Below are 17,869 nucleotides of genomic sequence, written 5' to 3' on the forward strand. Positions count from 1 at the left end.
CATACCAGCCTCCTGCTTACTCCCACTTTTATAAAAGGAGACACTGGCCCATCTCCAGTGCTCTGGAACCATTCCTATATCCAGAGGGACAGTTTTTTGTTTTTTTTTTAGCATTCTTCTTTTTTCTTGTCATCTTCCACATGTTCTTCTTTTTTTACCTTTTCATTTTACAATCCCACTATCAGCACTTCCTCTTTTGACTGACATATCTACAAAATAGTCTTGGCATCCTGCTTTACTGCACTAGCTATTTTCTGCTCTGCTAGTGCCTTTTCTGGAGCTCAGTTGCCAAAGTGACAACACACTAATATTGCATAAAGCTTTCGACAGAAACACGTTTACCCGGGGAGTTGGGGGGAATCCGTCACTGGACTGCCTTAAAGAGCAGATTAGTTAGATAAACACTGTCGGAAATGGTTGAGGTGCAGTGGATGCTGCCCGAGGGCTGAGAAAGGACCAGAAGGATGTCTGGAGGTTTCTTCCAGCCCTACCTTTCCATGACTCTGTGGAAGCAACCCTCAGTCCTTAACATGCCATGCTACTTCCCGGCAGCAGCTCTCCAGTACTGACCAGGGAAATGGGTTAGGCTTTTGCATGCAAACAGGAGGCAGCACTGCTGTGATCCTGTACAAGTCTGGATCCAAAACAGAAGCGGAGGACTAGCCTACTGGTTACAGCGACAGGCTGCGAATCAGGGAATCCCAATCCCACTGCTGCTGCTTGGGACCTGGGGCAAGTCACTTCATCCCTCCACTGCCTCAGGTATAAACTTAGATTACAAACCCCTGAGGACAGGGAATCTGCCTGCATGTAATTTGCTTTGAATTACCAATGAAAAGATGTGAGCTAAATAAAATGGTAAGTCTGAATTTTTTTTTTTAAAAAACCCTGCCACATGTATGTTAAAATAATAATTTTAGTCTTTAAAGTTTTAAATAATGGAGATCCACAATATCTGAGAGATTTATTTCAGCCCTATGTTCCTAGATGGTCACTGCTGTCCCTCTCACAGGGAGGCCGCCGACAGACAGCACACGGACGTCCATTTCCACTGTGGGGTCCACACTTTGGAATGCACTGAACAGCAGGAAATTACAGATCTTACGCTTTTTTCACAAGAAATAAAAATCTCATTTATTATCGCAAGCCTCTGGTTAATTAGTAACGTTTCATGGTGATTACATTTTCCAAAGTGTCAGTGCCGGGTGTGCATTTGAATGTTTATGTAATTCCTGTTCCTTACTTAGCATGAATGACTGTGATCTATGATAAGCGAGACACAAGAAACCTGAAATAAATGAACAAACAGGGGCAGCCTGTCCTCCCCTCGCCTTTCGGGATGTAAATACACATCCCAGTCAGTATAGAAACAGTAATCAATTATGTATGTTAAAACTGAAGTCCGTCCTGAACACGACATAAATAAATAACCCTGCTTTTCCAGCATAACAACACCGCAGATTCCCAGGCAGCAATTAAAAACATCACAACTGGACAACGGGTCCAGATTATTTCCGTCGTGACTGCACGGGGATCTCCACGAGTCAGTGGCGCTAGCGTTTAGGGCTCATCGGTATAATTTGTAGGACGGCCTCGCCCTGTTGCCACAGCCTCCTCCATCCAGAGGCTGCCGCAGTGGTAGGCCCAAGCCTGCTTAAGACCAGGGCTCAGCACAGGTTTTCCGTCTGGAAGTGGAAGGGATCTATTCTGTTGGTTCCTCTATCATGGCTCATTGTTTGCTGAAACCCTTGAGCTGAGCGAGGTTAAGAAGGGAGAAAAACGCCCCCCCCCCCACATCTTCTGACTCACAGACAGTGGTTGGATTGTGGCAACTCTGTGTTTTGAATAAATATATATAATTTTTTTTGGAGTGTTGCTGAAGTTATGATTTCAGGGGGAAGTCTCCTGCCCACCCTTCCTGCCCAAGAGAAGAGTGGGGGAAAGAAGAGGATTTTGCTTTCCCTGCTGTGTGACTTTGGTATCTTTCAGCCCAGAAGATCCATTGAAACATCCGAGAAGAGAACTGGGAGTATGAAGGAGGACAGCTGTAAAGAAGGGGTGAGACTGGAGATCTCTCACAGGGGTTTCCACCTCAGGAGAACAAGACGGAGAGCGGTGAAGTTTGTGGCGTCAAGCTTTGGACCACAGGTAATTTTTGGAAAGGGAGAACCACCAGGGACAGTAGATTCCCTTCCACCCTTGGGCATCTTATTTTCCACATACTTGGAAGAGAGGGAGCCCAGGGTCAAATACCAAGGAGCCCATCACAGATTAAGTTTGAAACTGGCATTCATGGCTAATCGTGGATACAACTAGAAGGAAGTGTGTTTGGTGCCAGCTGATACAAATAGACCAAGTATCCATAGTAAACTTTTATTTTGGAACAGCCAACCAGCGTGCACAGTTTGTGTGGCACCAGTAAACTGAGAGACTTAAGCCCTGAGCTTGCACCCATAGAGAGACTTTGCACTAACAACCTAGACCCTGAAGGTCTATTCCCCCCCACTCCCACCCCCACCCCCATCATCACCACCGCCCACTCGGAGAGACTTTACCTGGCACTGAGAACTGAGCCCTGGTACTGAGTGCGATCCCGACCTTCCTAGCCAACCTAAAAGAGGGGTTACATTTCACTCATTTGGTCACTAACTTTAGGTAAAAATTGAGGAAAACTGAAATAGCACAGACTTATTTGGAACCATCTGTAATGGGAAGTGTGTCCCATTCTCCAAGTCAGCCCGGAGGAAGGCTCCAAAAGTTTCAGGTATAGACAGGGCTGGCGGAGGGGCCTATGACCGTGCCCAGGGAAGCAGCAGAGCAGAAAGTCACCAGAACATGAACTCAGGGGCTAACATCATCTGGGGGGGGGGAGGAGGAGCCACAAGAAAGGGAAAAGCAGATGGTGGAAGGAGGAGAGAAGAGCTGAGCAAGGCTGTCCCACTTCCAAACGTAAAGGGCTTCTATGGAGCCACTGCTTTCTGAAACAAGGGAGGCCATAGGACCGTGGGAGAGGGGCAGGAACAGACTGCAGTGAGCAAGCAAACTCAGAGGAAGCGCATTGTCTAACTATCCTGCAAGCAGGAGTGCTGTGCTGGGGAAAGGGAGAGCAAGACCCCGTGAACTGAGCTCAGAACCTTCCGGGATGTTTTGGGGGCCCCGGAGAAATAAAACCCCTGTTGAACTGTGCGTGGCAGCAGCTGTGCTGAGGAGAAAGAGAGCAAGGCCCTGGGGACCGAGGTTTGAACCTGGTGCGGTATCTGAGACTTTGGAGAGATATAACCTTTTTCTTTGAACTGTATGTGGGAGCAGCTGTGCTACTGGGTGTTTTGCAGGGTCCTGTGGTGCAAAGAAGCAGTGTTTTATGACCTAGAACTGTGGCCCAGGCGGCTAGGTGTCCCAGGATACTGCACCGGGAATCTGGCTGTGAAGTGAACCAAGGTACAGAGAGGCAAGAGCCTCATACATATTATTCAAACAATATGAAAGTACAAAGAGGAGAGAGTGCAAGCAGAGATTTCTTTTATACTCACTGGTTTTGCACTGGCACACCCGGCAACCATTTTGATCTAACTGGAAACCGTAGACACAATCCTTCTCGGTCAGTGTGCAGTTCACCAGCACCTCACACGTGGGAGGGCCTATTGTGATGTATGTGGGTTCTACAAAAGAAGAGAGAAAAAACCCCAAAATGTAATTAGGCTTTTGGAGGGGGGGGGGGGGGGGGGGTGACAGAGGAGAGTGGTAAGAGGACATAAAATGAGCAACCAGGGTAATGGAGACAGGCTTCTCCTGTTTATTCAGCCATGGAAGCTGGTCTTTTAGCTCAGATAAGAGTGCTCTTGGGTCAGGAGGTGCATGTCCTTGGCTGGTAAGCATCACTATGCAACACTGAAGGGTGCTGCAGTAAACATGGAACACTTACAGGAAAACTCCAGTCACACATAAAATATACACACAAAAGCAAAAAAAAAAATTCCAATATGGATCCCACAACTAAAGAACCTTCGTCGGCATCAGCATCACCGTGGTTTTTTTTTCCTTATTCACCTTTTCATTGAGGTTGCTCAAATCGAATTATAACAAAGCAAAACCAGCAACACACACAATATTAAGTGCATAAAAAAACTTAAGTAATTATTAAATTAATAAATAATTACAACAGAACAAATACATAGCCTAATACAAAATCAAAGCACTGTAAACAATAAGGATGAAAGAATAACTTCTCTCCACCAATTCTGAGAAGAAGGAGCCATGTTTTAAATTTCTTTCTAATGAGAAGGCAATCTTTAACTTGCCGGGCCTTATTAGGAATGGGATTCCAAAGCTCAGAGCCAAAGGCTGCCAAAACTCGTCCAAGTTTAAGCTCGGACACAGCAGTTTTTAGAAAAGCTTATGTGGAAGTAATCGCTATCTTCCTCTGGTCTGTCCTGATAAAATGGAGCTGGGTGGAAACCTACCTCTACTTCGATGTGCAAAGAAAGGTTTATATTGCTACGGATATCTCTGGACTCCTTTCCAATGAAAATAAATTAAACAATTCTACCATGGAAAGTGTTTTAATAAAACACAAGAAAGCGGTTTTTCTCAGCTACAGGCTACACAGAATGAAGGCGTTACACCTCATTGCTTCCAGCTGCCTCTGCTAGGTCTGCCACTGAGAATCAAGTTCACTGCATACATACGTAAAGACAGCAAAACAAATGAAACAACTAACCAACTAACCAAAGTGCTGCACAGTGATTTATTCCCTGCAAGTTTTAATCACTGGAACACATACGGGCCGATTCAGTAAAGTCCGCGGCGCGCGCACAGGCCACTCTCCTTTTGGACCGGAGCGGCGGCTGTCAGCGGGTTTGACAGCCGATGCTCAATTTTGCTGGCGTCGGTTCTCGAGCCCGCTTCGTAAAAGGGGCGGGGGAGGGGGCGTGTCCGGGGGCGTGTCCGGGGGTCAGGGGGCAGTTCTGGGCGGGGCATGGGGTGGGGCGCCGGCCTGGGGGCGTGGTCGAGGCCTCCGGACCAGCCCCCGGGTCGGGTGATGGCGCGCCAGCAGCCCGCTGGCGCGCGCAGATTTACATCTGCTTTCAGCAGGTGTAAATCTGCCAACAAAAGGTAGGGGGGGTTAGATAGGGCCGGGGGGGGGGGGGGGTGGGTTAGGTAGGGGAAGGGAGGGGAAGGTGCGGGGGGGGTGGAAAGAAAGTTCCCTCCGAGGCCGCTCCGATTTCGGAGCGGCCTCGGAGGGAACAGGCAGCGTGTGCTGGGCTCGGCGCGCGCAGGTTGCACAAATGTGCACCCCCTTGCGCACGCCAACCCCGGATTTTATAAGATACGCGCGCCTACGCGCGTATCTTATAAAATCCAGCGTACTTTTGTTCGCGCCTGGTGCGCGAACAAACATACCCGCTCGCGCAAATTTATAAAATCTGCCTCATAGTGAATCAGGTACTTAGATTGTAAGCTCTTTGAAGCAGGGACTTATTCTAACTAAATATGAATAATGCTGTAAGCCGTCTTGAGCATCATTTGGAAAGTTCAGCAAATAATATAAACAGTATTAAAAAAATATTAGCCCTTTAGATATGTCTACTATATCTTGAGCTAACAACACAACGAACACATGTATACCCAATTTGTTTAGTGAGAGTATAATTGTATGTAACATGTGCATGTGTGTGTGTATGTGTTGGGATTAGAGTTGTTGAAAATATACCTTAAAAATAAAAGCATAGTATGCAGTATTCCAAACCTTCCCAAAAGCAAGCTTCTTATTCCATTAACTCTGTCCCTTGGAATCCATTTTCCTGCCAGGAAGCAGAGATCCTTTTCAGGGATCATTTTAAGGGAAGGCGATGGGAAATAGTGTAAAACACTGTTGTCTAGCAGCTGAGGTCCCAGGATAATGAAAAGACAAGAAATTGTTACTGGAAGTATCTCGCAGGAAATGTAGGATCTATCCTCTGTAGATTAGATAAAGAACACTCATGTTGTTCTTGGAGAACGGTTGTGTTCTAATTAAAACCATGCAGCCCTTTATCCTTGCTTGTATATAGAATATTGAACATACACATTCTTGCCCTATCTAGCCATGATGATAAACGTATGTCGCATATCAAGCCTCCTTGCATTACAGTGGGAAGAAAATGTACTGAATGTCTGTAGTTGAGGCTGGGCCACCTGCTTCTGTTTTCTCTGGGAGTCCACGCTCCATTCGGTCACAATGAGTACATACATGAGGTTAAGATTTCTTTGTAAAAGAAGCAGTGTGGTTGTTGGGTTAGCCCATTTGAACGCGCAGAAGTAAAGATCAACAGACCAAAGAAAAAAAATATGCAATACCTTTTCACTGGACTAACATAATACATTTCTTGACTAACCAAATGAGCAAGTCAAAACAAAAGATGACATTGCCTGAACATACAAGTGAATTGCAGATTACATTACAATGGTGGAATGAAGGGGAAGGGAAAAGGGAAAGGCAGATGGGGGAGAGGTTCGATATGTTAACAGAGTGATAAAAAGAGAAGAGCGTGGAAGGGAGTGTTAGCTCCTGAAAGATAGCCAAGATATGTATTAAGGGTGTCCAACAAAAAGGGAACGCCTTGTATTTTTTTGTTTATTGACCTTTTTGTGCTTTGCAAAAAAATGAATCAACAAGTGATCCAATAAAACCTATGCAGTAATTTGGAAGGCTGAGAAATATATTCAGTAATTTTCAAATTATACTCAACGTTAAAAACATGCTTAGCAGAATTAACATATGGCACAATGCCCCGGATCTTGATTTTTCCTGGTCTCCTAACAACATTTATCAGCTGGCTAGCATGAACGTTTTGTGCCCAAGAGGATTTAATTTGCACTTCATACCTTGAAATCAGGGTAAGTGGGCTGTACAACAAAAGACAACTTGTGAGCAAGAAGGGGACATAATTAAATTCCAGATGTGATTCACTCATTCTTACAGTTTCCTTTCACTGGTGCCAGCCAGGCTGGGGATCTGACAGTGGAATTTAAGGTAGAAATGCCTGCAATGTCCCAGGTTTTGATTGCCAAGACAGGAAGCTCTGCATGCCACATGGTGAGCTCCCAAGGGGCATGGCTGCTGTGCCAATCACCATAATAAACCTTTTTTTTTTTTTTTTTGCTGAAGTGAAGGGTGCTATTTGAATACCTTGGCATGGCACCAGGCTCCATGAGACTGATCTGAGCTTGAGTCCAATCTGATTTAAAAATTAACAGGATTTTATTCTTCTTCGCCAAACAAATTGATTAAATTGCCCCTAATCCTTTCCTTTAGCGCTGCGGCAGACACAGAGCCTGCCAGTCAGCTCAGTGTGGCGTGCATACTACTGATTTCACGGCCCACATAGGCAGCGGGTTTGCTGCCCGGCTCAGAGGAATGGAATGTCTCCTGGGTTAAAGCTTATGAATGCCAATGAGATCCAAAATGCTGGCCTTATCAGATACAGCTCCTGTATATGCCAGCCTTCTAGTGGCAAACTGCTATGAATTAGTTTTCAGCAGATCAATATTGTATGTTAAATGTACCAAACCCTCTCTCTTTTCCTTTTCCATTAGAAATAACCTAAATTGGCTTGTTTTTGCAAGATCATTTTTAGCAATTTGTGGCAGGTGATACTGACTTTCTGAAGGAAAGATCCTTTGAGGGTGGGAAAGGTCGTTAAGCAAGCGATAAGAAGTTTGACCACGGACCAGCTTTCTTGACATTTTTTGGAGCAGCCGATATGGTACACAGCAACAGTTCACGTTGATTGAGATTTTGGAGGGGTTGCTTGTGAAAAGATGATCTAATCCTCGTGCTGTATATTTCGTGAAAAAAGGGGGAAATAGCTGCAATAAGAAAAAAAAACAACCATCATTGTATTATTGTGAAGACGGGAAAAGCCAGTTTAGAAAGCGCATCTCCGAGGTGTTTCAATGTGAGAGCAGCTCTACCTCCTGACCTTCCAGAGACGATCTCCCACCGGAGCCTGTCACAGGCTGATTAGCAGCTCATGGTGACATAGTAATCGGAAAGAAAAACAGGCACGTCTCTATTGTGTCTGACCCCTCTTCCGAGCGCACCAGACAATCTACGGCCTCAGCTGCTTATGTGCCCTTAGCTGAATTTGTTTGCATGTTTACTAGCTACGAATACACAGCCAATAGTAAGGTAGCAAATATAGGCTGACTAGACGGGACTGGTGGCTTTTATCTGCCATCAGTTTCCATAACTGGACTGCTGTAATGGCCTGCTTGCCGACCTCCCTGTGGCTGCTCCGCGGGTTGGCGGTCGCAGAAGGGGAATGCCAGCTTTTCCATTATTACACTCCGTGAACTGGCCATTGATTAAGCGAAGGGGTCCGATTTAAGATCTTAACGCTGGTATTTAGAGTCCTGCCTGGAAACGGGCCTCTGTTTAAAAGAGAAACTGTGCTGCTGTACGCCCCCACCCGAGAAATGCACTCCGCTCAATCTGCTTTATTGATTGTGCCCACTGGCAAGGTAGTTACAAGATCCAGAGTATGTGCCAGAAAGTTTTTTTTTGCAGTTGCACTCTCTCTACAGAATAAACTCCCACTGGATGTCAAGTTGGAAATAAATTACTTGGCTTTCCGGAAGAAAGTAAAATCCTGGCTTTTCCCACCTATGGTGTGGGTGGTAATTCTGCGTCCTTTGGGCTTATCAATTTTGTGTTTTTAGTGTGCTTGCTGTTTTCTATTTGTAGTGTGGGATCTGAGATTTTAATTTGTACATCTCCTCGGCTGGTCACTTTTAACCAGGGAGGAGGTTTAGAAATGACGGCAAATAAATATATCTCTATATGCATTTCTTAAATTCTTGTATTCTCTCTACTGAATATACCGTATACGGTGTCTGAAGTTAAAGAGGCAAGCACGTCCTGGAAATTCAAGGCAGCTTCGTGTAGAGCAAGGTAAATGTGCTCCCACGGCTGCACTGCTGGCTTTTGTCCTGGGCGACCCGACTTACCAAGGCCTTACCTCTCATTCTCAGCCCTATGAGCCCTATGAGCTGCCCTGTGCGTGCTGAAAAGGCCTTCCTGCTGCTGCCAGGAGCACTCATTTTGTGCTAAAGCATCAGAATGGTCACTGAGTAGGCTTCATCCGATTTCCAAAAGGATAAACAGGAGCAAGCGCTTCTCAGCCTTTAGGGCACATAAGGGCGGCAAGGCCACTCTAGTCGGCACGATTTACTGCTTGGTGCAGCGCCTCGCGGTTAATTTCCGACTTTTCCTTCACTTTCTTCACAAATACGGATCCTCTGTGCTGCTGATCCCATGCCTTCTTGAATTCTGACCATATTTTTGCCTGCCTATGCTGGGAAGCTGTCCCATGTATTCAGCACCTATGTTTTCTGACATTACTACCCAGTTTTCATCCTTGAAGTCTCAAATTGTAACCTCTTGTCTGAAAACTTTCCAAAAGAAAAGCTTTACTTCTGGTGCATTAGTTATACCTTTGGGAATATCAATATCTGTATCTTATCCCCCACTATCTCTTCTCTCCCCTAGGGTAGAGCTTTCCAAATTCCCTTAAAAAAAATAACCATATATATTGTTCCTATTAACCAATCTATTGAGTGGATAACAAATGAACTCCAGCTGCCATGAACTGCTAGGCTAAATTATGGGAATAAGAAAGGAACTTTAGAAGAGCTCCTTATTTAAAAACAGAAACATTTCGTAATCTTTTTTGTTCTTCATAAAAGTGGGTGAGGATTCCCAGAGGTCCATATTCAGCTGTTGGCTGGCTAGGAAAATGAGTTTATCCAGCTAACTTTAGGACTACACTTCAGCTGAAAAATAAGCCTTATCCGGTTATCTTAGCCGGATAGGGCCGCTCTGCCCCCACATAGTCAGACAGGTTTTGTGTTGATGCCCTGTATAAGCACGTGTACATTACTCCCTTTACAGAAAAGCTAGTAGGGGCTGAATAAATATGACGGCTCAGGCTCCTAGGAACGGAGCAGCACGGGATATATTTCCTCATCCTAGTAAATATTACAATAAATGAATAAATAACCATCTCCGTGCTGCTTCAAGCTAAACCTGTGGCATTCAATGAGTATCTTCTAGCAGCTGCTCGAATTTTGAGGAACATTTGGGCATTCTTTCTCCATTGGGGATGCGTGTGTGGGGGAGGGGGTTACAGTCTTTCAAGGCCCTTAGGCTTTTGGGAAGTCTTCTGACCCCTTCCAGCAAAAATAACGCACTGCCACACAGTTCGGAGGTGTTCAAAAGTTAACCATTTTCTGGAATAACTTGATGCAGATGAATAAAATCGATGGAGTGCACAGTGGAGAATAGTGAAGTCCATAGTCCAGAACAGAACAGTTTGGAGATCACAGTGAAGGGGGTACAGCCTTTATTACAGGGAATTTTCCAGCAACGGGAGGTTCAGAGGGAGTTCATGTGAGCAGGGAGCGATAGGAGGGCTCTTCCCCAAAGGGAATGGGCAAATGGGAGTATAAAGGGTACTTCCACGGAGCCCTGGGAGGAGATCTCAGGAAGTTTATGAGTTGCAAGTTGCTATGCGTGGGGCACAGGCCCATAGGACTCAGGCCCATACGGTGTTCCCCTGAGATTTTGATAATTGAATTCAACAACCATGATCTACCTCTATCCCCCTCCCACCACACACACACACACTCTAACAATGATCCTGGGAAAACGCAGGGCACTGGGGTTGCTGAGCTCCTGCTGGAACAGCTGAGGAGATCGCCACACTGGCTGATTCTTTACACGATCAGCGGCGTGCCTCCAGTTTCTTATCGAGGAGCTTTTACCAGTTCTGTTCCATTTGGTGAGGTGCTCCTCGTTTCACAAAATGATTTAGCTCTCCACCACCTTTCTCAATATAACAAAAACAAATTATACATAGAACATACAATAACTTAATACTGACAATTACATTCCATTTATGGGATTCTAGGCAGATCCTGAAACCCTTTACTGGATCAGCGTACAAATTATCTATAAATATTGTACATGAGCTTTTGAAACCACAGAAGTCTCTTCTTCAGATGACACATCAGAGACATTATTCACATCTGAAGTAATATGATGTAACATTGATCCAATAAAAGCCATTGCAGCCTGAGAGAATCCAGTTTGCTCTAGGAGGCAAAAACTGTATTACATATTCCAGTCAATTTTCCTGCATTTCTCTCTTCTTTGCCTCTAAATCTCTCCCTCACATCAGCATCGTTTCACTCTTTCTGTCCTCTCACACTCGGATCTCATCCCTCTTCATCCTTCCTATCCATCTCTCACCCTCCTCACTGTCCCAATACTTCACATCAGGTTTGTCCTCCAGATTATGCTTTTTTCCATCATGCAAGGAGTGACCACAAGGTGTGGAGTGGGGAGGGGGAAGTAATTTTGATTTACTGAACATCACTGCCTATTCGTTGTACCCAAAATAAGATGGCTCGAGGTAGTGAAAGTTTAGTTGTCCTCATAGAGGATTGGGCCATTGCTTTTCTATATCACCCACCAGGTCGTGAAGGTATACTGGTAGAGATTTTATTAGACTCTCTGTCTTCCCTTTATTTGCGCTATGGGAAACTGACAGCCATAGGGGATTTTAATGTTAGAGTAGATTGCTTTAAAGAAAAGAAAGTTAAAGTTTTCTTAGCTGCAGTCTCTTTTATTGGTTTATCCCAACTTGTCAATTTCCCACTCACCGTAAGAATCATTGTCTTGATATATTTCTCCCTACAGACATATGCTCTAATAATGTCATTCCTGAATTAAACTCTGAGGAGGTGTGGGTGGTCTGACCATCGCCTGCTTAGTTTTAAATTTCACCCAGCCACAATCGTCACTGGCAGTCATATGAAGGACCTTCACCACTTCTCTAAAGGCAAGATAGATTTAGAGAAATTTTAAAGATGAATGGACTCTTGTCACAGACCATCTCAATCTAATTCTGTCTCCTCCTTTGCTATTTCTCCATGTGATTCCATAATAAAGTTATTGATAAGGTGGCTCCACTCAAACCTTACTACTTCTAAGTACATGAGTCCCATAGTTTATTTCCACACTAATTGAAATGAAAAGAGCAATGAGATGCTCTGAGAGACTGTGGAGAAAACCAGGTACATCTACAGCAAAAGAGAGCTATTGTACCGCACGGATATCTTATCATTCTGAGTTCGATAAGGTTGGAAATCCTATTTTACTATATGCTTACGATCTTCTTTAAATCACCCTTATGAGCTGTTCCAGTTGGTATCTCGTTTGACTACACTCATTATGATTAATGAACATATAATTATATCAGATTGTGAATATACTGCACAATTTTATAGGGATAAAACAGAACATATACATTCTCATGTTGCATCTGGTCCTAACCCAGATAGTATATCCTTTACACCTCCTGCAGACCCTCTATGAAATGGGCAATCTTCGATTATGTAGGTAAAACTAAGATCAAACCAGTTCACTCCAAATTAAGGTCCTCTTATTCTTCTTTAGACCTGTTTGGCTTTTGTGCGGATTGAAAGATCTTTTTATGGATACATTGCATACATTTATCTGAAGGAGTATTCCCCATTTGTTTTAAGAAGGCAATCGTTTGTCCTATTCCTAAGAATACCACTCCCCCACCCGTTGGATCAGGCTGGTTACTGGCCTATATTGGCTTCCTCCTCTATTTATTTATTTGTTTGTTTATTTATTTATTTATTAACTCTTTTCTATACCGACATTCATGATCAGTATCATATCATATCAGTTTACAAGGAACAAAGGGGGATTATAACTTTAATGAACCATTTAACAAGAAGCAAGAAAGCAAAAGGTTACAATAAACAAGGTGAAATGAACTTGGGAGCTAAAGTAGCCGGAGACAAAGGATAGAAGAGGAAAATAAAACTTAAATGGCGGTGGATGGGGGGGTGGGGGAGGGGGTGGTGCTTAGTTGCATGTATAGCTAGGTATGACTAGGTGGTATGGGGAAGTTAATTGAGAAAATTATATCAACTCAGTTTGATTTGTTCCTTAGTGAGAATAAAATTTTACACAAATCTCAATATGGCTTTACAGCAGGTAACAGCATCGAGACCCTTCAAATATCTATTTAGGACTTTATCTTGCAGAAACTTGATCAGAAAGTACCACTAATTGTTGGTACTGTTCTGTTATACCTGCTGTGATGTTGCAATATCTAATAGAAGTTGGGATTGTGGGAGTCGTACTAGACTGGTTTTGATCCTTTTTTGCCGACTGCTGCCAATAGGTTCGTGTAGGCCAAAGAACTTCTAATTGGCACACTGTTGTTTTTGGGGTTCCTCAAGGCTTCTGTCTCCTGGCATTTCTTTTTAATGTATACACAAGCCCTTGTGCTCTAACAAGATTTGGGGATTTCCTTTAAGATTTATGCTGATGATTTACAGTTGATTTTTCCAGTTGCCAGTGATCTTTCAGAAACTTATCTTTGGATCCAACACACTCTGACTACTATTAAACATTGGATGGGTGAGAATAGCCTTTTATTAAATTTGTGCAATTTTGATTTCACCCCTAGTTAACTCTCTTCAGAACCTCCATTTTTGATGGATGGAGTTCTGGTCCCTTTTTTTTAGATACTACGCATTTTTGGTTTCTATTTTTGATTGCTCTTTTAAATTCTAACCTCAATTAAAGTTAGTTGTAAAAAGATGGCTTTTTCAAATTAAGGAAGCTGCATTGTCTCAAATACATGCTGGAACGTGAGAGTTTTAGATCAGTTGTTCAGGCTTTTGTTTTGTTGGTCCTCGAATCTTGTAATGGCCTTTATTTAGGCCTTCCTAAACAGAAAATGTCATAATGCCTCTATATCGCTCCATGGTGAAACCGCACCTTGAATACTATGTACAATTCTGGTTGCCGCATCTCAAAAAAGATATAGTTGTGATGGAGAAGGTACAGAGAAGGGCGACCAAAATGATAAAGGGGATGGAATAGCTCCCCTGTGAGGAAAGGCTGAAGAGGTTAGGGCTGTTCAGCTTGGAATAGAGACGGCTGAAGGGGTATATAATAAAGGTCTTTAAAATAATGAGAGGTCTTGAACGAGTAGATGTGAATCAGTTAATTACACTTTCGGAGGATTAGGGTGGGGTGGTCTGTTGGGAGTGGGAAGGGGGGAGGGATTTAGTAGAGGACGGAATGCAGTGGCCTTTATATTCCACTTTGTTGAGCCTATGGAGCTTGGAGGGGCAAAGGAATGATGCACCTTGGGTTCCAGAATTCACTTTTGGTGGTTAGGTTCCAGGGGAGTTGGGAATGGGGATTATTCTATTCTAAAAAGAAGTGATTACGTAGCTATTTTCTATGGTCTATTTGTCTGTACCACACCTGTTCCAGTTTATATGTTTCAATGTATTGATTACGATTTTGTGATGCTTATTCTATGTTTCACTTAATAAAAACATTTGAACATAATTACACTTTCGGATAATAGAAGGACTAGGGAGCACTCCATGAAGTTAGCAAGTAGCACATTTAAGACTAATCGGAGAAAATTCTTTTTCACTCAATGCACAATTAAGCTCTGAAATTTGTTGCCAGAGGATGTGGTTAGTGCAGTTAGTGTAGCTGGGTTTTAAAAAGTTTGGATAAGTTCTTGGAGGAGAAGTCCATTAACTGCTATTAATCAAGTTGATTTAGGGAATCGCCTCTGCTATTATTGGCATCAGTAGCATGGGATCTTCTTAGTGTTTGGGTACTTGCCAGGTTCTTGTGATGTTGGGCATGATGGACCCTTGGTCTGACTCAGCATGGCAATTTCTTATGTTCTTATGTAGCCGCTTTACAACTGTACGCTTTACAGAGAATAAAGTGCACTTTTTGAGCACTTCATGAAGAAGAACCACAATATCTTGCTGAATAGTTAAGATGGTTTCACAATACCAGAGGATTACAGTTTGAGAATTTGTTCTTGCTTGTTGTTTAATCTTATTAAAGGAAATTTGCCACCATGCTTTTTCTTTGGTGGCTCCTAGTTTAATGAATAGCCTTCCCCTGCAAATTTGTAAGACCCAATGATTACAAAAGTATTAGGAAACATCTAAAAACGAACTTGTTTCTGAAGCCTCTTATTAACTCTTCTGGTTGTTTCTTTTAGTTCCTTTATGATGTTACCCTGTTTACTGATCAATCTCTGCTTACTTTGTTTATTGTATTTGTTGTTTTAATTTAGATTGTGATTATTGTTTCATTTGCTTTATTTCTTGTTTTATTTTATTATTTATGTTATGCTTTTGGAATCTGCTCAGAACAGAGCCTGGAAATAGGCAGAATACAAATTGTTATAAATAAAACAAATAAGACTTGGAAATTATGTGTTACATTTGCATTATTTTGCGATTTAAGTAATGTCAATATTTTTACTTTATAAAAATAAAGTCGTTTTATGTCATTTCTGAGTTCACTTAATTTATTTGGTTCTTTGTTAGAGGAAAAGGGATCTTAGTGATTGGGAAGGAAGAAGGGGAAGGGATCTGGGAATGGGAAGAGAGGAGATTGCAGAAGAAGGAAATGAAGAAGGAAGTTTAGGCAGGAAGAGTAAAGAGTTAAGGGATGAAGGTCAAAGGCACAGAGGAAGAGAGAGAAGAGGATGGGGGATTCAGGGAGGATAAGGAAAGGAAAGGAAATGAGAGGAAAGGAGGGAAGAGGGATCAGGAATGGCGAGAAGGGATGCAGTAGAGGAGAAGGAGGGAAGATTAGGATGAAGTGGATAAGGAAGGAAGCCTCAGCCCACTCCCAATCACACCCCCATATATTCCCTTCCAATGCCCCTTTGATCCCCTCATACCCCAATACCCCCTCCAGTCTCCTCACTCCACTTGCATCCACAGGGGATCCCCTCATTCACACTCCATTCTCCTCCATTTCCTCCTCCCTCGCTGGGGCCCAAGCGCCATGCTTTGAACCACACAGTTAAAAGCACGACAACTGGGCCCCGGCAGGGGAGGAGGAGAACGCACCAGAGGCCCTGCAACGCCACTTTCCTCCTCCTCATGTTTTGTGACAGGAGAGGGGGAGCGGGGAAACCCAGGAGGGCAAGGGGAACAGAAGGGAAAGATTATGTCATCCCACTGCCACCAATCCTTCTTTTCCAGAGAGGGAAGGAGGGAGAGGGGCTGTAAGAAGAACAATGTGCCATCCTAGTGCCACCCATGCTCCTCTTCCAAGTGGGTCGCTGGTCTCCCGTGGCAATGTGGCCAGGACTGGACAATTCCACAGCAAGGGCCAAAGTTTGCAGCCCTTTAACACGGCTGCAGAACTGCGGGAGATCAGGGGCCCTGACCTTTGCTTCTGTTTCTCTCTCCACATGCTTCTTGCAGAGATTTCTCAATCTCATTCTCTCCCTCTCCTGTGGGGACATAAGAACATAAGAAATTGCCATGCTGGGTCAGACCAAGGGTCCATCATCCAATGGATGCCAAACCAGGCCACAAGAACCTGGCAATTACCCAAACACCAAGAATACTGATGCAATTAATAGCAGTGACTATTCCCTAAGTAAACTTGATTAATAGCAGGTAATGGACTTCTCCTCCAAGAACTTATCCAAACCTTTTTTGAACCCAACTACACTAACTGCACTAACCACATCCTCTGGCAACAAATTCCAGGAGAAGAGGGTGGATGAGTTTGGAGCGGACACTGTAGAGAAGAAAATAACCGTTCTGTTCCCCTTTTCCAGCCCCTCCCTTCCTGTTCCCCGCAGAGAAGTAAGCAGAACCGCTGTCTGAGTTTGGGGGCACCAGCCCTGTGTGCCCGTGACTAGCGACAGCCCTGGCCGAAAGAGTTTCTGCTTGGGAGTTTGGGCCTTGCTGGGAGCCAGAGAGGGTAGCAAGAATCTGTGGCCCGTCCTGGGGTTCCACATTTTGGTCTGTAGGAGACAATGGACCTTGCCCTGCAAGTGGCAGAGGTACTCAGGAAATTGAAATCACTGGAAGCCAGTGGGAAGACCTGTCTTGAGCAGGCCAGCCAGTTTGTGAGTTTGTCGAGGAATTTCAAGGACTCCGTATCGTTTCCCAATGAAAGGCTTTTGGGAAGGAAGTGAAAAGTGTCCTGTGAGTTTAAGAGGCTGAAGCAGCAGTGTCTCTGAGATTTTTCTAAGGAACTGTGAGCTGTGGCTGAGTTTCTCTGCCTTGCGCATTTGTGTTGTATTTTTTTTATTGTCATCTGCTGGAACTTTAGCTGTATTTTCTTCAGTAAACTTTCTTTCTGTTTTGGCATGCAACTTCTGGAGTGGACCGCTTTCATTTGTTCTCTACTCTGCACCGAGTGGTCGAGTGCTCCGCACTGGGAAGTCCTTGCACAATCTTCATGCCCTAGGGGTTTCTTTCCTCTTATTACCCACAAGCTCTGAGGTACTCTTTGGAGATGGGGCCCCCTCCCTGGACTCTCCCTTCTCGACATCTGCTGTTTGATGCAACCCAGCAGCTACACTGGAACACTCTTCTGGACTGGTGATCTTCTGCTGGCTCCTTCCAAGCAGCAAATCTGGCTCCAACCAGAAATCCACTCTCTAAACCCTCAAGGCAAATCAGCAGTGAAATGCAAGGCACATGGGGCTAGCTGCACTTTCTCTTCTTGTCACCACCTCTCTAGGCGTTCTCAAGCTGAGGATCCTCTGTGGACCCTAAGAAACCCCCCCTCCTCCTGGAAGGCCTGAGGGCTCCAACCTTGAGCCTCCGTCCCCCTTTTCTCAGGACAGAAGCCAAAAGAGAATATGGTCCCACAATGCAAATCCTTTTACCCGCATATTGCAGAGGCGTCTCTGGGGGCAGGATTAAGTCAGGGGAGGCAAATAACACATATAGTTTGGCCCAGAAAAGAAGACGCAAATCTCTG

The 17,869-nt window shown here is 44.1% G+C and overlaps 1 protein-coding gene across 1 annotated transcript in view; it reads right to left on the reverse strand.

Moving 5' to 3' along the window:
* Nucleotides 1-17,869, reverse strand: part of LOC115087101 (cysteine-rich motor neuron 1 protein-like) — a 661,264-nt gene that overhangs the window by 114,247 nt on the left and 529,148 nt on the right. Inside the window, 1 exon segment of the mRNA XM_029593829.1 lies at nt 3,531-3,659. Coding sequence (XP_029449689.1) covers nt 3,531-3,659 — 129 coding nt within the window.

Source organism: Rhinatrema bivittatum, chromosome 3, assembly GCF_901001135.1.
Source record: "Rhinatrema bivittatum chromosome 3, aRhiBiv1.1, whole genome shotgun sequence".
NCBI classification, from domain to species: Eukaryota; Metazoa; Chordata; class Amphibia; order Gymnophiona; family Rhinatrematidae; genus Rhinatrema; species Rhinatrema bivittatum.